Raw genomic sequence first — 20,643 nt, forward strand, 5'->3', positions numbered from 1 at the left:
GACTGCGCTCTGTAGAACTTCCTGGACTGAGTTGCCACAGGACGCACTACCGGGTGCCTGGAGAACCGTTGGAAAATTAGAGTATAGGTTGGTAGCCTCCACAGTCTCCAACAAGGTTACGCGGTGTCCAACGAGGGCGTTTCTTTGGCTGTGGTTCGAGACTCAAGACTGCGCCCGACCAGCCTGAAACTGGGGTTTACGTTGCCTCAGACCTGGCAGACTGCCTCAAGTTGCAACAATTCAATTCTTGCTCCTTGCCCCTCCATTATTGTGCCTTTTCTTTCCTTGTTGTCGCTGTACATACTGTCGTTGCCGCTGTTCACTAGTTGACTTGTTGGTCCTGCCCCGGTCGGCTGATTCCGACGCTCACTGTTTTCGGTCACCACCATTTTTTGGACTTTTGACACTGCTTTTGCGGTGCCTGACCGGCTGCAAACGTGGTCATTGCTGCGACGACAGCCCCTTCACAGCTCTGTTTATCTGCTTCCAATTTCCCACCTTTCCTCCGCCTATTATTTTGCTTTTCGCATTGTGAAGGATGAATTCAATTACTCGCCAGACGTCATAAATAACCACCGCCGATCAGCGCCTCGTACACCCGATCGATTGTTGACAAAGAACTTGAAATCGAGGCGGTCTTACTGGGCTGAAGGACGGGAGGGCGAAGAGATTATTCATACTTGCATTTATCCAGACCAGGAGCCATTGACATCGTCATGTCTCAACCGCACGGATCGCCAGATTCAAACCAGGACACCGAGCAGCCGCGCATACCTGAAGATCAACCTTCCTCCTCCGATGCGCCCTCACATATTCCTCCCCGGCCGACGCAACCTTTGCGGAGCAATTCCCTGCTCGTAGCAGCTCCAGGGCGACCCTCGCTTCCCCCGTCGCGAACATTGTCGGACTCGGGAAGGAGGTTATCACAGCACCAACATGTCCGATTTTCAACAGACTTGGAGCGCCCTTCTGAAGAGGAACAAAATAGACAGAGTCAGTGGGATCGGCGGCCATCGTCTAGAGGACTTTCAATAAACACAAGTGTCGCGAATTCCCAGGGCCTTTTGTCTCCTACCTCCCCCGATGCCAACCGCGCAACACGCTCCTCCCTTTCACCGCGCTCAGCGCTTTCCCCTCCATCTCCGCAGAGCCCGGATAGTGCTGGCCGCTCCCGCTCTCGAAATCGTGGATACTCGCTGCGCCGAACGATATTTGCGAAGAATATCGAATCGCACTCAACTCCCTCGTCGCCTGTTGAACTGGGACACGTTACCAAGACGGAACCGGAGGAGATTGTGGAGCAGGAAACGGTACCAGGTCCTGCTCCGAGAGACTCGATCGAGATTGAGAAACAAGACGCTACTGTCACGCAAAAGTCGACATCGGCCTCGACTTCTACAGAAAATGGTCTCACCACATTTTCCTCCGATCAGGCGGATCTCAAAGAAGGCAAGAACCTTTCTACAAATTTATCCTATGATCGATGGCTCAGGAGGAGAGCCGCTATCACTGAGTTAAAGATTCGCGTGAAGTGCATTCTGGAAACTGTTCGCAAGACAGTTCTTCGAATAAAGACAATCCCACCTAGCAAGGATGGCCGTCATATTGACCTCGACCCAACGCGAACGGAAATTTTAATTGATGAGAGAACCGGGAAACCATACGCGGAAAATTGGATTCGGTCTAGTCGCTATAGTTTATGGAGTTTCTTCCCTCGCCAGTTTTTCGCCCAATTCACTAAGCTAGCCAACTTCTACTTCTTGGTGGTTGCTATCCTGCAGATGATCCCTGGCTTGAGTACGACAGGTAAATTCACCACGCTGGTGCCGCTTCTTATCTTTGTTGGTATCTCCATGGGCAAGGAAGGGTTCGATGATTGGCGCCGTTACCGATTGGATAAGGAAGAAAATAACCGTTTCGCATCGGTACTTCGTCCAGGGTCGAATATGCTTTCTCGGTCCGTTACCGGCGAAACTGCATCCATTTCCAGCGAGACACAGGATTGGGATTCGGTCAAGTGGAGCGACATCAAAGTAGGTGATGTGATTCGATTGAAACGCGATCAACCCATACCTGCAGATATGGCTTTGCTTCACGCAGACGGGCCTAATGGTGTGGCCTACGTGGAAACCATGGCGCTGGATGGGGAGACAAATCTCAAAAACAAACAGCCATGCCAATCTGTGGCAAAGTCATGTGGAACTGTGGAGGGTCTCTGTGGTACCTCTATACACTTTGCCGTGGAGGATCCCAATCTTGATTTGTATAAATTCGATGGAAATGTGATGGTGGCTGCTGGAGAGAAAACGCCGTTGACCAACAATGAAGTTTTGTACCGTGGTAGTGTCCTTCGTAACACCGAACGGGCAGTGGGAATGGTTATCTACACGGGCGAGGAGTGCAAGATTCGAATGAACGCGAATAAGAACCCTCGCATCAAAATGCCTTCTCTCCAGGCCAAGGTCAACCGAGTGGTCATGCTCATCGTCCTTTTGGTGGTGATGTTGGCTGGTGCCTGTACAATTGCTTACAAGTTCTGGTCAAGGGATGTTGAAAGCCGCGCTTGGTACCTACAGGAAGCCAACGTGAGCTACGGACCCATTTTCACTTCGTTCCTGATCATGTTCAACACGATGATTCCAATCTCGCTTTACGTGAGTATGGAAATCGTTAAGGTGGCACAGATGCTCATGCTGAACACCGACATCGACATGTACGACCCCGAGTCTGATACGCCGCTTGAAGCCCGGACATCAACGATCAACGAGGAACTCGGCCAAGTGAGCTACGTTTTCTCAGACAAAACCGGAACATTGACAAACAACACCATGCGTTTCCGGAAAATGAGCGTGGCTGGAACTGCGTGGTTCCATGACTTTGATCTCGTCGATGAAGCCGCACAAGAAGGAGACCGGGAGAAGTTGATCCACAAAAAAAGAAGCGCCAAAGGCAAGAAAGCGATGATCCGACAGTCAAACGTATCCGAAGCTCGAGGGTCTGTCGCTAGGCCGTCCATGTCGACATTCGATGGAGCTCGCAAGCAAGGGTTAACTGTGCAGAATACCCGAACTACTGATATGCTGCAATACATCCAGCGCAAGCCGTACACTGTTTTCGCTCGGAAGGCTAAGATGTTTATCCTCGCCATGGCTCTCTGCCACACCTGTCTTCCGGAGGAGGATGAATCCGGCAACACAACGTTCCAGGCTGCCTCGCCAGATGAGCTTGCGTTGGTCACGGCCGCGCAAGAGCTAGGTTATTTAGTTCACGACCGACAGCCAGATACATTGACTGTCAGGACATTCCCCAATGGACCGGAAGCAGCACCCGTCGACGAGGTTTACGAGATTATGGATGTGATTGAATTTTCCAGCACCCGGAAACGCATGTCGGTTGTCGTTCGGATGCCAGACCGACGGATTTGCGTATTCTGCAAAGGTGCTGACGGCGTGTTGATGAAGCTTCTGAGGCGGGCTGCCCTTGCACAGGAAAAAGTGAGCGACATTGAGCGCCGCGCGAGCAAGCGCAAGGCAGCAGAAGCGAGCCAGGTCATGAGGAGGAACAGCGAGTACCGCAAGGACAGCGGAGTCCGCAGCAGTTTCAGCCGACCGAGCATGACACATCGCCGCTCTAGTGTTTCTGGCAGACATGTGTCTACGCTAAGAGACAGCATTGATGTTTGGCTTCGTGATCGCGAGACGGATGGCGGCCTCTTGCACAGAAACAGCGACGTTGAGTACTACAGCCCTAGACCTTCTGCCCAGTTAGGGCGGCAGTCGACGGCGCTGTCCGACTCTGGTAGCTCTATTCACGACGATGAAGATGAAGAGCTGGTAGAGGAGGCGCTGGTTGTCAACGAAGCCGCTGTTTTTGAGCGCTGCTTCCAGCACCTGAACGACTTTGCGACGGAGGGACTCCGAACGCTGCTATATGCTCACAGATACTTGGACGACGCAACATACCAAGAATGGAAAAAAGCATACCATGAAGCTTCCACCAGCCTTGTCGACCGACAACAGCGAATTGAGAAGGTCGGCCAACAGATTGAGGAACAGCTTGAGTTGACTGGTGCTACGGCCATCGAGGACAAACTTCAAAAAGGCGTTCCGGAGGCAATCGACAAGCTACGTCGAGCAAATATCAAGCTGTGGATGCTTACCGGAGACAAGCGAGAAACGGCTATCAATGTTGGCCATTCCTGCCGCCTCGTGAAGGACTACTCCACCCTCGTGGTTCTCGACCAGGAAATGGGCAACGTGGGACCATCGATTGAGGAGCTGACCGCGAATATCACAAGTAAAAAGGTGGCTCACTCTGTGGTTGTCGTTGATGGCCAAACGTTGTCCATGATTGAAGGGGATGATGATCTTCGCGCGCCCTTCTTCAGGCTTGCTATTCTCGTCGACTCCGTTATTTGCTGTCGTGCCAGCCCGAAACAGAAGGCTTTCTTAGTCAAGTCGATTCGTCAGCAGGTGCAGGATTCAGTCACTTTGGCAATTGGTGATGGGGCCAATGATATCGCCATGATCCAGGAGGCTCACGTTGGCATTGGTATCACAGGTAAAGAGGGTCTCCAAGCAGCGCGTATCTCGGACTACTCGATCGCGCAATTCAGGTTCTTGCTGAAGCTACTTCTGGTCCATGGACGGTGGAACTATATGCGGGCGTGCAAATATACTCTGGGAACATTCTGGAAGGAAATGTTGTTCTACCTTACGCAGGCTCTCTACCAGCGATGGAACGGATACACTGGGACGAGTTTGTATGAATCCTGGAGTCTGAGCATGTTCAACACCCTCTTTACTTCCTTGGCTGTTATTTTCCTGGGTATCTTCACGAAAGATCTCTCCGCGTCAACCCTCCTCGCCGTGCCAGAACTCTATACCAAGGGCCAGCGCCATGAGGGCTTCAATATCCGACTCTATCTCGGTTGGACATTCATCGCCACTTGCGAAGCAATGCTCGTCTACTTTATCATGTTCGGTCTCTTTGGCAGTGCTCTCTTCACAACAGGTAACATCAACGACGTTTTCTCCGCTGGCCTCCTCACCTTCTCAGCCTGCGTTATTATCATCAACACCAAACTCCAAGCCCTTGAAGTGCACAACAAAACCTACCTCTCCCTTGCCGTCTTCATCATTTCCGTCGGGGGCTGGTTCCTCTGGAACATGATTCTCTCTAAGCAATACGACACCAAGTCCGGCGACGGGATCTACCACGTCCGCTCCAACTTCCTCCTCCACTCTGGCCACGATCTCGCCTTCTGGGTTGTGCTCCTCGTCACCGTCACGGCGGTCCTAATCTTCGAGATCTCCGTCTCCTCGCTTCGCGCCAATCTCTTCCCTGCAGACGTCGACGTCTTCCAAGAGTACGAGAAAGATTTGGACATCCGGAAACGCTTCGAGGAAGCTGCCGCCTCAGAACTCCAACAGGGCTGGGACCATGGGAAGAAGAGATCCAGCTTCGAGATCGCGCGTGAGGATGCAGAGATGGAGGCCCGTGAGAAACACGTTGCGGAACTCCTGGCAAGACCTAGAGTCATGAGCGATGCAAACAAGAACGACTCCTCGCGCGGCGTATACGTGGAGTCTACCTCTGTTTCCGCATCCGCTTCGGCTTCGGCTTCGGCATTTGGCGGATCAACCCGCGAGCAAGAGCAAACTGTCCTGTCTGATGACGAGACAGCACAGAGCAACACCCAAGGAGGGGCTGGGCGCAGACGTTCAGTGGAGATCCATGAGCTATTCAATAAGGGATACGGGGCGATTAGGAAGGGTCATCTCAAGTGATCCATCGAACCCTTTCCTTCCATTTCCTACTGCTACTGCTACTATATTTCCTTTCGTTTTCCTTCTTTTTAACTCATTGCTGCGCTTTTGTTGCATATGGCGTTTGAAAACGTATACCCCTCGGCTGTTCCATCCAACTTGTTGCTCCTTTTTATGTTGTTGGTTTCGGATGCGCTTTGTGTATAGTGAGTGAGTGAGTGAGTGGTCGGTTGCCTGCTACTTGTGTAGGCACTTGTTTATTATACCCACTATGGTAGATTATATTGTATTATAAGGGGAAGATGGAGAAGGCGAATATCAGGAATTATATTCTATTGATACAATACCTTCGAATATGCTAAACTTGTAGACGGGTCTCAACTTCAAAGCCGTAAATAAATAAATGTAAAACAAAAGAAATTGGTGGAGGCCAAGACTAATCTGAGTCAATAATACGCACCGCTGCCGTCAAAAAGAAAAAAAGGGATTGTTCTGGATATCTTATAGTGCCTACTTAAGTACTGCCCTAAGTAGATCTGCTTCAGTATCCAGGCGTGAAGTGTTTTCTGACAGAAGTTCTCAAGCAGACACCGAAGAAGTGTCAGCCAGATTATCCTCGACTGGCTTTTTCTAGTATTGACACTCTGGTTGGGTATGGACAAGTCACTGGGAAGAACTTAATGATTTCTGGCCCACGCTGCAACTCTGTAGACCAAAACCTGAGTATCCGCAGAGTCCTCGTGGTCGTCGGAGGTCATCCGCATTGACAAGACTCCGCTGCAGGTAAGAAAATTGGCCATGTACCGCCTGTATGGGGCTTATTGGGACTTCTTGCACTATGTTATGCATTAACTACTAGAACATGTTGTATGATATCAACTACGTTTTGGGAGCTACTGTACTATTGCTTACCCGGTCATGGAACTTGGATAGTACGACGGGGTTGCGATAGGTTTGCGGACGAGCACACCTCGTGTCGAAGCCATCCGAGACCGCGTGGTCAAGGCCATGCACAGCAGCAAATTCAAAACACGCTGCGGGACCGGCGTAAAATCACGGAGCTGGCCCATTTCGAAGGTACCATTGCGAAGTTGGTGTAACCTGGCTTCGGGATTGGGATGGAGATTGAAGAAGACTAGAATCTATACATTCACGGTATGTACCCCGATTTTTCTCACAGGCATCTTCGTGATGTAGGAGTTGAAGGTAGTGGGCTGGCTGGCGATCAGTTTGATGGACATTGTCACGGGCCTCATTCACTGCTTACCGAGAAATTAGCTCGGTTTGGGATGAAACAGAAACTGAATACCTGAACACCTGCCCAATGAGTTGATAAGTTCCACAGATGTTACAGCCTGATTTTGATCTGACGGTTCGCCAGATGATTTATAAGAACCGGATCAGCAAAGAGACAAGACTAACTACGTATCGAGTAGGAGGTAATCCCCGAAGGAATCAAGCTATCGAGCCAACGGGCTCCAGGCACAACGTGGCAGCGAAATTCCATGGTTCAGGGCACAAATATCGATTGAGATCATTGATGTGATTCGAGGCCGAATCACGCCAAGGCGTTCTGCACCTTAGCTGTTTTATGTTGATTACATCGCAAAAGCACACGAGAGTCTAAGATCGTGATGTCCGAGGCGGCCTCGTTCTGATCCACCCAGTTCCGGAGACGCTGCTCCGTTTTAATATATTATATAGGGCGACCGACGAACTGGTTTGATCCGTCGATCCGGGCTTGGATGAACATTCTCGATCGATCCTCACTGGGCGTTGACTTTGAGGCCAGATGAGACGCCCAAGAGACGGGTTTGCCGGGAATGTCGGAAGTGCCTCCAACTTGTGAAACAACTATCGTGTGCACTGCCTTTCTCCTGTCCAGCAGGACTCGTCTGAAGAGCGGTGACGGCAGAGTATCAGAGTGATTGTGTGCCTGTACCTTGCAGCTCGTGAAATGCAGGCCGCCCAGTCATATGCTGACCTCAGCCTTATCAGCCAATCAGAAAAGTCCAATTGCGCACGGATCATCAGTGGGCAAGGGTTTCAGCCTAACCGCGTTAGGTAGGTCTATTACTGGGGCCCGCCTGGCCTCCACGCTTGCCGTACGGGGTGGTTACGTACAAGCCTTACATCCAAGCACGCGGTAAGGCATAATAATAAGACCAGGCCGGTGGCAGGAACATGGGTAAACGATCTCGCGCGGTGTTGGCGGTGTCGCGCCTTGCCAGAGCACCTCCGCTTGAGGAGGCTGTTCAAAACTCAAGAGCACGAGGCGCCGAAACACACCCCCACCGCTGTTTGCGCTGTCAGTTCCCAGGCTCTCCAAACCACTGAGCCAATGGCAAGCCCGCGGGTGCGGGTACCTGGATTCAAACCTTGACGACCACCGGCTCGGGCGGAGTTTAGAGCGAAAAAAATGAAGCAGAACAAGAATAGAACAGCTAGACAGGTCGCGACCGTCCGGGTACCATGGAACTGAACTCTGCGCCTCCAAAGCGTGGCTGTTCCTCGCACCCACCCCCTACCAGATGCTAACTCCTAACAGTAAGGCCTGCCCAGTGCCCATGCGTGGGAATCAGTGGATAAAAACCAGGGAACCACAAGCGTGGTTGTTGCTTTTGGGCCCCTAGCGTCCTAGACTTTCAGCTCGTATTTTCTGACTACCCGGGAGAGCCTTGACTGTTGGGTCCCTGACACCGCGTGTCACTTGTCCGTCAGCGTCTGAAACCGTTTTGGAACGAGCCCAAGTCGCGCGGCGTTTGTTTTCTGACTGCTCACGCGAGATAATAGATAGTTTTCCAGTAGTGGGTGGATATTATTGACCCGGGTGCTGGATTGGGAAGGAAGACTCAACCTTGGACCCGGGGGTTGGATTTACCGTTTGGATTGGTGTTTGGAGTCCATCGTGGCTCGAGCGGCCATGCAGCAGACGAATTTTGTCATGGTCGACCGTTGGAGGCTTGGAGTTGGAGCATTTGCCAGTTGATCGGGGGCCGCCATGTAGGTAGCAGGCCAGCCATCCGATCACCCGATGAACTGGTTGGTGGATAACAGCCTGACATGGAACAGGCTTCTTGTCTGAGCGCTGACGCCGTCACGCCGCTGGGTGAGCGGCAGCCCAGAAAGTTAGTGTTCCTGGATCGCCTGAACGGACGTGAGGTGCGTCCCTGGCTCCCGACAGGAATCGCCAGCAAGCCATCGGGCAGCATACCATTGCCGAGTAAGGAGACGCAGCTGATGCAGGGGCCGCAGCGGTGCAATTGGCTGGATGCCTGTTGTTTTCCCTCGTCGTAAGCGAAGCGAAGATGAATGCTTTTAGCCTTTTCGAAGACTGGCGATGGCCTGCACTCGATGGATGATGGATGCTGATGGCTGAATGATGGCATTCAATGATTCAAGGCTACTGCCCGAACTAGCAGAGTCAAGAATCAAGAATTCAAGATCAAGCCGTTACTGTTACTGCCCCGTCCGGGTTTGACTTTGAGCCCACCCTGTTTGGCTTACGAATACGTTCCTGATACCGTACCATACGCCCCGCTCCAGCCTACCAGCCACGAGTTCAGCAGCGCTAGTCTTGGTGGGGAATAGCGATCCCGAAACTAAACCACATTGGGCGGCACATCTCCTGACTGAGCGCGCAGTGTTGAGGGTGCGCTCTACGGCGGTCACCACCACGAGGAACTGGTCTGGCCGACTCTCCCTCCACTTCGTCTGTCGCTTCTCCTCCTTTCCTCTTCCCCTTCCCTCCCCATCCCATCTTTTCCATCATTGCTGTTTTTCCTTTTCACATTCATTCATTTGATTCATTCTTTTTTTTACTTTTACTCTCTTGTCTCGTCCGTTCCACTCTTTTACGGTCGATTCTACCCACTCTTTTCGCGTACCCCAGGTCGGTGTGATCGCTCATTTGTCACCCTCACCAACTCCTAGACAAACAGTTAGCCAGACAGACAGATCAACTTGTTGTATTGCAATCCAATGCTCCTTTGATCCCGAGTCTAACGAATCACACTCCTTCTACGGTCGCGAAGAGTCATCACCGTTCTCTTCGTCAACAAAGCTGCCTTGGCCAGCTTCGCCTTCTTTCGACATTTATATAACTTCTACGCTTCTGCGACGCGCTCATCGGTCAGCTTTGCGTCTGGGCAGTTCACTCCCAGCCAAAGCCCATCCATTCTTTTGATTACACACCAATCCTCTAGCGCTTGACGCAGCTGGAGACATTTCAGACCATCCCAACCAACTGTTTGACTGTCGGCCGGGTCGTCATCTCAATCCCTTCCCTCCCTCGACCATCTCCAATTCTGGTCGTATCTCCTTTGCCACTGTTTTTATCCTTCGTCCAATCCCTGCAAACATGTCTGCGACAGGTACTCCCGACCCGTCGACCGTTTCGACCTCCGCGACCGCGGCTGCGCACACAACTTCACCCTCATCGGCCGCCACAACCCCTTCTCCATCCACTTCTAGTGCTACGACCGCCCCTTCCACATCAGCTCGCCGTCCTCAGCGGAAAAGCACCCTCACCCAACAACAAAAGAACAATAAGCGCCAACGGGCGACTCAGGACCAGCTAGTTCTTCTCGAGGTGGAATTCAACAAGAACCCTACCCCCACGGCTGCCACGCGAGAAAGGATAGCGCAGGAAATCAACATGACTGAGCGCTCCGTCCAGATTTGGTTTCAGAACAGGTTCGTATTCAATCATCTAGCACCTATTTGTTCTTGGCTCATACAATATTGCAGGCGCGCAAAAATTAAGATGCTTGCGAAAAAGAGCATCGAAACCGGTGAAGGTTGCGACTCTATTCCCGAGTCGATGCGCCAATACCTAGCTATGCAATTTGATCCCACCAAACCGGGTTCGCGAGACCCCTTTGGCCGGACCGGCGGATATGGAGCCAGTGGTGCTTTTCCCAATGAGCCTATCCCCACAGGCAAAGTCGGTGAGTACTACTCGACCTTGCCGCCAATTCAAATACCCCGTAATCATTGCTGACAATGACAGTGATTCACCATTTTACCTGTCGATCCCTGACAATTGGAAGTTGGAGGCGCATCGGACAAAATGCAATGGATCTGGTTGTTTTCTACTCTCCCGAAAAGGCGTGCATGACATACTACATCAACAATGATGCGGCTGGGTACAAAATCGAATACCCCTTTGCTTACATCAAGAACATCACATTGGAATCGGGCGACCAGGGGCCGCAACCCAACGGTGCGCCTGCGCGTCCTACCGGCCTGGTTGTTGAGTTGAACCGACCGCCCCTCTTTTACATGGATTCCTCCAACTCCGGGGGTTTCTACCAGTGCGGCGACTTTACGGAGGATCAGCAAGCAAGTTCGATGATGGTACACCGTCTTGGTGGACATCCCAAGGTTCTGAGCGTTCAACTTGCAAAGTTGGTGTCGTTGGAATCATTCCAGAATCGTCTGGCGTATGGAAACTTCCCGTCCAACGGCCCCATGTCCCCGCCTTTCATTCAACGCCCAGCTTCGCAGCCAAACCAGTTTGCTCCCGGATTTATGGGTATGTATGCAGAGAACCCAGCCGTGATGAACCTCCAGGCTACGCGTGGACATAAACGGCAACGGAGCCGCTCCGTCCCCGTGGCAGTTGATTTCTCGACATTGGGAGCGCCGATGACGCCGTTCAGCATGCCACAAGCGCCGCAGTATAACCAGAACGATTCGAGTATATACGCCCCGGTACCACAGTCGGCACACTCCCTCGCTACAAACCTTCGCATTGATACGTCCTCTGGCTATGCGTTTGATCCCCGCACTCATCCTATGTCGGCTACCACAACTGCGTCTCCGTCGGATTTCGCCAGCCCAGCCCTCTTTAGCTCAGCGCCCCAAGGAGATTCGACACCGGTGGCTGGAAACCTGGGATCTCAGTTCACTCTGCCGTTTGTGTCGCCTGCTGTTGAATCAGGAGTAGCCACCCAGGCTGCTTCCCCATACTCGAATGTGAGCCACGTCGATCCCATGATCGCCAATCATTCCCCTCCCTTGACAAGCATGTCACACACGCCACAAGACATGTACAGCATGGGAAACGAGCACCAGACCAACTATACTGAGGATGGTCTGCCCATGGGTGGGATGTTCAAACACATGAATTTCCCGGTATCTACATCAATGGGTCTTGAAAGCAACACGTACGAGATGCCGATGCACCCCATGTCTGGGCACAATTCACCCGGAATCCAGGGTGAATATCAGGGTATGACATTGGAAAACGTCGATCCAAATGTTTTGACTCCTGGCTCATGAGCAATCGCCCGGGCCTTTTCCATTCGTTCTCCTGGCATTTTGCTATCTGGCTTTGCCTGTCGGATTGTAGTTTCTGAAAATATGGAACCACGAAAGGCTTCGCGTCCCGGAAGATTCCGGCGAGCATCATCTATTGAAGCAGCTCTATAAATAGTGGAAATATCGGCAGACTGCCGATACTTCGTCTACGGACGAAGAGGGGTATATCTCTTTTGTTTGTGGTATATGGTCTGAGCATCTTCACTTTTGTTTTGTATTAATATCCTTCGACTACGCGGCTGGTCCTTAGCGATTTTTGAGGCCGACTTGCTGTTGGCACTTTTTTTTTCTTTTTTCTTCTTTTTTTTCCCTTCCGCCTTCTTGCTTTCTGGTTTGCCCTTGGCCTTTACGTTTTTCATTTTCTTTTTTCTTCTATTTTTCTGATTCTATTTACTTTGATATACCTGGTCAGGGCATTTAACGCGGTCATGCAAGAAAGTCGGACAAAGATGGTGATTATTCCCTTTTGCTTTACAGGTCGGCGGGTTAGGAAATGTTTGCATATTCCCTTTGTGATGGATTCTTTTTGTGTTTTGAGTCCTTGAGTCTAAGTTTCTGATCTCTGCATTTCTACTGCATTGGCTTGTTGAATTTGCTTTACAAGGAGCTGAAATATTCTTCTACGGCGAATGGAGGTTAGTACAGTTAATCTACAGGATTCACTCACATTTCCTTTCAAGAACGTACAAGGGTATCATAACATGCGCTCTGCCGTAGTACCAGTAATTCAATCACTCCTCGACTTGAAATCACCAGGCGCCGGTGCCTTCAAACCCCTCGACTCCCTCAAATACCGCTCCACCCAAACTTCCATCTTCTCAAGCACATTCCTCTGGCCCTTGGTCACGTCCTCCCCAACTCCATCCCGGCACCAAATACTCCACGCACCCATCTCCTTAGCCATGAGCACATCAGTCCCCAACCGATCCCCAACAACCGCAATCTCATCAGCACGCTGCACAACCCCACGCTCACGGAACCACTCCAGCACCTCCGGCCCGCAAAACGGCTTCTTCTCAACAGCGACCCCGTCCTCCGTCCCCGGCGGTAATCGAAAGACAGGAATCTTAAGACCGGCAAGCCGTTCTTCGATCTCGAGCGCCTCGGGTTCGTAGCGCGGATGCGAGCCAGCGCGGTTCGACACGATGAGGATGGAGTTTGGCGCAGACGAAATATTGAACGGCGATGTTGGTGAGTTGCGGAGTGAGTGTAGATGTGCGTAGATCTTTGATGGGAAGGAAGTTGTCTTTGCGGGGCACAGTGTGTTGTCCTTGTCGAGGATTAGGGCGCGGATTGCTATGCCCTTTGGTGGGGGATGATCTTTTTCATTTTGTTGGGCCGCGCTTGGAGATACTTGTGGGTACTGGGCTTCCAGTAGGGGTCCAATGGCCTCGGGGAGATGGGTGAATGTAGGGACTGTGAGGTGTGGGAGGAACTGGGAGGGCGTTGATAGGAGGGTCTGAACAGCGAGGTTGAAGGCGCGGAGGTTGGTATTTGGGGGGTTCATCCTGGGCCCAAATCCCCAGTCTATCTGTCCAAAGAATGAGAGTTTTTGAGTTGTTATGGTGGCATGAGTAGAAAGCCTGTAGTGACAAGGGTGTGAAGTTGAAGATGGCGGTGGAATCTCACTCTCCAGGTGTCTTGGCAAAAACTCCAACGCGGACCAAATCCTCCGCCATCGACTCCGCGACAATTTGACAACTCTCACTTTTACCCCTCGCTCTTCGATCTGTCCACCGGCGGAACTCTACACCTTCTTTCTTCTTTACCGAGTCGCCGTTCCCTTTTCAGCCTCGCACACAATCCGCCAATATGGGCAAGTTAACCAGCACAATCGGTATCCCGATCAAGCTTTTGAACGAAGCGCAGGTACGCTCTGTCACCAGCACCCCTGCGAAATCACACAACAAGACAAAGTGTCGCAGGCAATGAAAAGAGAAAAAATATTCTAACGCTTTATAGGGCCACGTTGTCACGCTCGAAATTACATCTGGCGTCGTGTACCGCGGGAAGCTCCTCGAGGGTGCGTTGCCTTCCACATCAATTCCTCTCAACCCTCTGGGATAAACCCGATACTAACCTTTCATAGCTGAGGACAACATGAACGTGCAATTGAAGGACATCACTGTCACAGCGCGCGATGGCCGCGTCTCGCATCTCGACCAGGTCTACATCCGCGGTAGCCACGTGCGATTCTTCATTGTGCCGGATATGCTGCGGTGCGTCTTACCCATATATATTTCTCTATTACTAGGAGTTCTAAAGCTAATTTCAACCTTTTTTAAATAGAAATGCCCCCATGTTCCGCTCGCGAGGACAGCGCGGCCGAGGTGTTGGACTTGCGCGTGGTAAGGCGACGGTGCAGAGAGCCAGGGGACAACGAAGGGGTTAGATTGTTGGTAGTGAGGGGATACGGATCGGAATCTGGTCTTGTCGGCGTTGGTGACACTTTTTTTCATGTTTGTCTTTCAAATGGTACCATATGAGCTTAAGGGACAGATAAAATCGTACAATTTGAATGGGTATTCTTGAAGTGGTAGAAACTCTAGGCCTATATCTAGCTTGAACAGTCAAGTACCTCTTTCTGGAGCCTTCAGTAATTCTTGTCAATGGTTTTAAATTATGTCGTTGGCTACCAGTGTCTCATTAATTGTAGATCCCGTGGACTTGGAGCTTCGACTCACCTCCGCCACCTCCGCATCAACCACAAAATCCCCCCAAAACCAATTCCTAAAGTTCCCACCATTTCACCCAACAACAACAAATAAACCAGCTCTATCCCTATATTTACACCCCTTATTGAGTCAGTATTAATTAACACCAACATTCCTTGCCAAAACAAAACAAACGAAAAGCAAGATGTCATCCACAGAGCCAAAAGACAAATCCAACTCGAAAGAAGAAATCCGCAACCCCCGCCGCCTCCTCATCCTCTCGCCCTCCTCACATGCACACTCTATTATCCCTGCCCTCTTAAAGACTCTCACGGGACACGCACCAGACGAAACACAGATCCAGACACAGAGTTTCGCCGGCTACACGACGCACCCGCCACTCCGGATCGAGAACCGGTATTACACCGCTGAAGTCCCAGTTTGGGTTGATGAGATCCCAGCCATTGTAGAGGGAGATAAATCAGCAACAAAACAAGAACCAGAACCAGAACCAGAGTCTAAATCACAATCGAAACCGGGAGAGGGTAAAGAAAAAGAAGAGGCCGCCAGCTCTGGATTAGAACAAGAACTGGGTGCTTCAGCAGCTTCAACAGGAGAAGATGATCCCTCGGCGCACTGGTCTCGCGAGTTCTCCGGCTCCGAGGCGCGCGTTGTGCGCGATGCAATTGGTGCTGTTATGATCTGTATCCGGAACCCGGGTCCGGTTGCGACTCCGGTGCCTGGTTCTACAGAGACGGGGGCGGTTGAGGATTCCGAGGAAATGCGTGCATTAAAAGCGTTTGTCACTGCTGTTGGGGGCGTGCGCGCGCTGATTGAGGAGGAGCGCGGGGAAGTCGGCTCTGTGCCTGGTTTATTGATTCTGGGTGATAAACAGAAGAAAGAGAAGAATGGTGGAAAGCAGAAGGAAGTGGATGCGGATGTGAATGAGCTTGACGGTACTCTGGATGAACCATTCTCTATTAGCTGGTGGGAAGATCAGCTGTGCGAGATGGGACTAATAGGGTTCGAGGTTGTTAAATGGGACGGAACACCGATTGAGCAGGAGGGGGAGGAGAGGAATGAATATGGAGGTAAGTTTTTTTTACTCCGTGCCTTATTGACATATGTGGGATGATTGCTAACGAGAGCAGAGCTCCAAGGTATGCGCCGAGTAAAGGAAGTGCTCGAGACGCACGAGTGGGCTGGAGATGAGGAGCCCGACCCGGGTCTCCCAGATGACGTTGACGATCTAGAGCGCGAGCTTCTGAGCATGGACGAGAAAGACAGTGGATTTAACAAGGAAGTGGACGAGCTCGAGCGGGAGATGGTAGGACTGCGCTTCGCCATAGAACGTGGAGGTGGAGATGCGGCGGATAATGACGATGGATGGGACGATGACGAGCGTGAAGGAGACGAGGAGATGCGAGTGGAGTCTGTCGAGGCGCTCTTGACCCGCATGCGAGCTATAAAAGGTGGGAGTCTCCTTGATCTACTATAAAACCTCTGGGTTTGCCGTGACTGACAAGCCCAGATATGAGTGATGAATTACCGGAACAAGACAGGAAGCGCTTCGCGGCGAAGGCAGTGCGGGATATCATGAAGGAGATTTAGCTTCTTCTCAGTTGATCTGACATTAAGTTATCATCATACTACTACAGTGGTATTATGCGCATCGCATCTGATCAATACCCAACTTGCACCATAGACCGGTCTATTATATAAATACACGCATACATCGTGATTTCCACAACTCTTCCTCCAACTACTCTAATAGTAGCCAATTACTCCTTCTTCCCCTCCTTCTTCGCACCGGCAGTCTTCCCCTTCTGCTTGATCATATGGGTGTACATCACATACGAACCTAAACAAGACCAATTAGTAAAACGTCCAAAAACAAACTCCAGGTCCAGGTCCAACATACCAGGCACGTAGATCAGCAAAACGGCGACAATAAACCAGTAATACAGCGGGTGCAGTTCCTGCGCACCGGCCAGCGCCTTAACAGCCAACGTACACTCGCTGCTGATTCCAATCGGGTAGAGCACGTAGAACGTATTGTACCTGTCCCCGCACATTAGCACATCCATCCACTCATCGGCAAAACAAAAGAAGAAGAAAAGGCAAAGGCATACCTCAACCACTGCCACCACTTAGGCACAGTCTCAACGCCGCCATTAACCTGCATAACGAAAAACCCGTAGCGGATACACTCAGTCACGCCCCACGCAATCAAGCAGCCCAGATACCCAAACTCGCCAGGAAGGTCACCCGCGCCGACAATCGAGGCATGGAAGGGGTAAAGCACGGCCCAGACCACAAACAGGCGGCTGGCGACCTGCATGGCCGTGGTGACGAGCGGGGCGCGCACAATCCCGATTAAACTGTGCAGGATCTCGAGGGTCGCGAGCGACTGCGTGATCTGGAGGAGGGGCGCATAGGTATCGGCGAAGACGGCGGGGATGTTGAATTGCGTGGGCGAAAGGGATTTGTGGGCGAGGGCTTGGATGATCAGGATGCGGATCGTGCGGACTGTGAGCGTTGTCCAGAGGAAGAAGTTTGCGGCGTTGTAGGCGAGGAGGTATTGCCGGACGAGGCCCGATTGGGCGGGTTTGGCCTTGGATGGCATTTTGGGGGGAGGCTTTTGGTGGTGGTCGTGGGGAGGGGGAGAGTGGTGAACTGGTGATGAGGAGGTTTTGATGAGTCTGTGATTGTTGAGAAAATCCGACACGTGGGTTGGCTTGGGCTTGGCGTTGAGTGCTTGACAGTCGAAGACCTAGCTAAGTTCTCGAAGCAAAATACGATTATTGGGTTTGGTATGTAATGGAATAGGAGTATATTATATGTTCTACTAAAACATGAGGCAGAAGTTGTAAACTTGTATAGCAGAACCAGCTGGCTGGAGCTTGGAGGTACAAGAAGTGGATGTGATTGGCGGGCACTTGTTTCCAGCATCAACGGCATGCTCCATGCTGAGAGTAGATTCGTGATGCTCTCGGTCTTGGCCTTTAACTGAATAATGCATCAGGTAGACTTTGATCTAATAGGTGTAGATGGTATCGAGCCGCTGGATCAATTTCGGGTATGTCGGCGGCTTGTCTAGCAATATAATTGACTGAATATAGGTCTCAAGTCAAGCATTCCCGACTGAGCTAAGAATAGATACGCTTTCTCGACGTCTGTTAATGGTGCTCAATTGATTTGTGTTTGTTCTAGAACAAACGTCAATTACGGACTGATGGCATTAGTTCTACAATGAGACACAAGGACTGAACGTGTCTCCGCCTTCAACGGTGTTTACTTGGTAAGGCAATAGCTTGCAAAAAGTCAGACACTGAGCTGAGACAGTCTCTGAATGACTTGGGTCACTGTCCGAGAATCAATACAGACCCAGCTCTAGAGGGTCTGTCTCAGGCAGTTGGCAAAAAGTGGAGACCGTAAAAATTTTATAAACAAAAATACGAGGGAGATGTGGTTTGACAGAATCCAAGACAGACCCCAAATCAGGCACTGCGGCTGTTCAACCCAGTCACAATGAGAACGGAGGATTGGCCGTATAGCGGGGTTGTTGAAAACCTCGAGGTTATCAGGCTCTCACCGCATATCCTAAAATCCGATGGTCGTCTCGTTGCGAGGGGCATTGACAGATGAACACCTGACCACAGCGCGGCATTATTTTGAAATAGTCTGCAATTCGACAGAGACCTCATGCAGCTTGATGTCACTGACTGACTGGGTGACTGACTCGGTGGATCACGCCAGCCCCGAGTCGAGGAGTTCTGATCTGCCTTTTTTTGGTCTCCGTATGGGCGGAATGGACATCCGAGACGCTGGGAGATAGGCACCAGCCTCACCAGCCTCACCAGCCTCAGACACCGAACTTCCCCGAGGACCGAAGTAACCTATTGCCATGTCATTACTGCGAGGTGGAAGAGAGAGAGAGAGGGTGGGAGAGGGGTGAAAGGTGACAGGTGAAAAAGGAATGGGAGATCTGGCGGGCACCTCCGCAGTCTTGCAGATATAAATTATAAAAGCCCCGACAGTCGCCAAAAGATAAGCAGTCCGTGAAGGAGGGAAATGGTTCTGGAAGACGGCCCAAGCTTTGGCGGGCTTGGCTGCGGCCCCCATTTGTCAGCGGCAGCCCCATTCTGATGTCATCGAGGCGATGACGTCCTCTGATAGGACCGTAGGGCACGCGCGGGCGGACCCCAGCACACTCCCGACTTTGAGTCCCCCATCCAGTTCATGGATGAGGATCGCTTCGAGAGTTCATCGTTCTCCCCCACGAGAACTCGCCGGTGACCACAAAGCAGCCTCGACTGCATGAGCAGCACCGGTCGAGTCGTCCGTTCACAGACTCGTGGCCGCCAGTTGGGCTTTGGAGCCCCCTTTGGGCTTAAGAACCCCGCACGGTGGCCGTTCGGGGTATGACGAAATAGCAACGGCGAAGGTTTTCTCAGCCAACAGATTCCATCATTCACGGGAATTGAGCGGTCCCTGGGGGGCTAGACCTTTTAGCAATGATGTTGTGACGGGGTGGCAGTCGACAGGGTCCAGAATATTAGCGAGGGTGCGACTTTTTTTGGAAGGGGGGTGGTTTTCCACATTTCCCAGGAGGCTGGGCCGCACAAGCTTGGCTGTGAATCGGGGCTGGCAGGCTCTTTATACTCGCCGGCTGAGCCAGCATCGCTGTACAATGTAGGTGCCGAAAGAAGGTTTCCACGTGTTGGGAGGGTTCAATGTTCAACCATTATTATTGTATTATCATCTGTGGTGAGTTGATAATAATATATACATAATTCAGTTTGTCAGGTGGTGGATCGGCAGCGAAAAGAAGGCTGCCCTCCTACGTCAGTCCGGGTCCGATGATCTCAGCCTGCATACAGCGCGCTCGGGGGCACAACGAGTGCGAGGGCACGCAAAAGGCAAGATCGGGGCTGTTCAATATTACTGTATTAACCGCTGTGACGCTGCTCGTGTCCGCAAGGCGTAGTCCAAGCCCAGATAATGAATAAGTAAGAATAATCCTAATCCAGCGCTGGTGGTGCTGCCCTGGAGTGACCTCATGCTGCCCCACACAAGCGCGGGATTTTGGAAGACGAGGAACCGCTTCTCGAAGACTTCGAAGGAGTCGACGGGACCAGCCCGGAGGAGCCGTGGATCGCAAGCAGCAGCAGATGACGCCAGAAGCAGCAGCAGCAGCAGCAGCAGCAGCAGAAGCGTACTCTGGAGCAGAGTCACCGACCGGAGTTGCAGTGGGCAGCGTCGCAGTGCTGGGCAGCAGTCTGGTCTGGATAGAGACGATGACAATCAAACGGACAGGCAACGAGAGAATAAATAGCAATGGCCAGTGAAGACGTCGAGCACACTGAACTGTCGTATGCCCATCGGAGTCCGCCAGCCCACTTGGCTCCTCTGCTGTCCCCCTCCATTTTCTGGTTCCCTCCCAACCTCCGAAGTCGAACACAACGGCGAAAGGGGGAGTCCTCTCCTCACACGGTTAAATTTGAAAAAAAAGAACTTGTCCCGCTCGTCTCTCCATCTCCATCTCCCATCCAGTCTCACTCCCGCCACTACAACTTCACATCCTCACCTCACAACCTCATCTCTGCCACTTGCCATCCATCGCCACTGCTGTTGGCTTCCGCCTTCTCCCACTTTCCCAGACAGCTCAGCACTGCGCGTCTTTGACATCCCCTCCTAATCCTACCTATTCCTTCGCGCTGAGGCCCATCTATCAGATCTATTGCTTCCCAGCCGCGCTAGCAGATAACCAACAGGTGGGAGTTCTTTTTCCTTGCACACGCTATAGCTCTACCCCTCCTTCCCTTCTCTCTGCTCTCCTGCGTCCTGGCGTGATCCCGCCGCCAGTTGTGCTGGCCCTGCTGTACCTCTCCACC

General features: G+C 51.7%; 7 protein-coding genes across 7 annotated transcripts; 5 read left to right on the plus strand and 2 right to left on the minus strand.

Annotated features, from left to right (window-relative positions):
* Window positions 1-716: 716 nt before the first annotated feature.
* APUU_21038S (aminophospholipid-translocating P4-type ATPase DNF3) lies at window positions 717-5,789 on the plus strand (the record flags this gene model as incomplete). The annotated part of the gene is made up of 1 exon (XM_041699746.1): window positions 717-5,789. The coding sequence occupies one exon, from the start codon at window positions 717-719 to the stop codon at window positions 5,787-5,789; it is 5,073 nt and encodes a 1,690-aa protein (XP_041552800.1).
* A 4,339-nt stretch (window positions 5,790-10,128) lies between these two features.
* On the plus strand, window positions 10,129-12,053 carry APUU_21039S (homeobox domain-containing protein; the record flags this gene model as incomplete). Its single annotated transcript, XM_041699747.1, has 3 exons — window positions 10,129-10,463; window positions 10,518-10,717; window positions 10,780-12,053. The coding sequence occupies 3 exons, from the start codon at window positions 10,129-10,131 to the stop codon at window positions 12,051-12,053; spliced, it is 1,809 nt and encodes a 602-aa protein (XP_041552801.1).
* A 766-nt stretch (window positions 12,054-12,819) lies between these two features.
* APUU_21040A (phosphatidylglycerophosphatase) lies at window positions 12,820-13,599 on the minus strand (the record flags this gene model as incomplete). The annotated part of the gene is made up of 1 exon (XM_041699748.1): window positions 12,820-13,599. The coding sequence occupies one exon, from the start codon at window positions 13,597-13,599 to the stop codon at window positions 12,820-12,822; it is 780 nt and encodes a 259-aa protein (XP_041552802.1).
* A 305-nt stretch (window positions 13,600-13,904) lies between these two features.
* SMD3 (putative small nuclear ribonucleoprotein SmD3) lies at window positions 13,905-14,484 on the plus strand (the record flags this gene model as incomplete). The annotated part of the gene is made up of 4 exons (XM_041699749.1): window positions 13,905-13,961; window positions 14,055-14,115; window positions 14,182-14,311; window positions 14,382-14,484. The coding sequence occupies 4 exons, from the start codon at window positions 13,905-13,907 to the stop codon at window positions 14,482-14,484; spliced, it is 351 nt and encodes a 116-aa protein (XP_041552803.1).
* Window positions 14,485-14,951: 467 nt separating this feature from the next.
* APUU_21042S (adaptin-binding domain-containing protein) lies at window positions 14,952-16,357 on the plus strand (the record flags this gene model as incomplete). Its single annotated transcript, XM_041699750.1, has 3 exons — window positions 14,952-15,837; window positions 15,898-16,218; window positions 16,278-16,357. The coding sequence occupies 3 exons, from the start codon at window positions 14,952-14,954 to the stop codon at window positions 16,355-16,357; spliced, it is 1,287 nt and encodes a 428-aa protein (XP_041552804.1).
* A 170-nt stretch (window positions 16,358-16,527) lies between these two features.
* On the minus strand, window positions 16,528-17,372 carry APUU_21043A (protein tyrosine phosphatase-like domain-containing protein; the record flags this gene model as incomplete). Its single annotated transcript, XM_041699751.1, has 3 exons — window positions 16,528-16,607; window positions 16,668-16,807; window positions 16,879-17,372. 3 exons carry the CDS (start codon window positions 17,370-17,372, stop codon window positions 16,528-16,530), a joined length of 714 nt encoding a protein of 237 aa, XP_041552805.1.
* A 2,714-nt stretch (window positions 17,373-20,086) lies between these two features.
* Window positions 20,087-20,434, plus strand: APUU_21044S (uncharacterized protein; the record flags this gene model as incomplete). Its single annotated transcript, XM_041699753.1, has 1 exon — window positions 20,087-20,434. The coding sequence occupies one exon, from the start codon at window positions 20,087-20,089 to the stop codon at window positions 20,432-20,434; it is 348 nt and encodes a 115-aa protein (XP_041552806.1).
* Window positions 20,435-20,643: the final 209 nt, after the last annotated feature.

This window comes from Aspergillus puulaauensis, chromosome 2, assembly GCF_016861865.1.
Source record: "Aspergillus puulaauensis MK2 DNA, chromosome 2, nearly complete sequence".
NCBI classification, from domain to species: Eukaryota; Fungi; Ascomycota; class Eurotiomycetes; order Eurotiales; family Aspergillaceae; genus Aspergillus; species Aspergillus puulaauensis.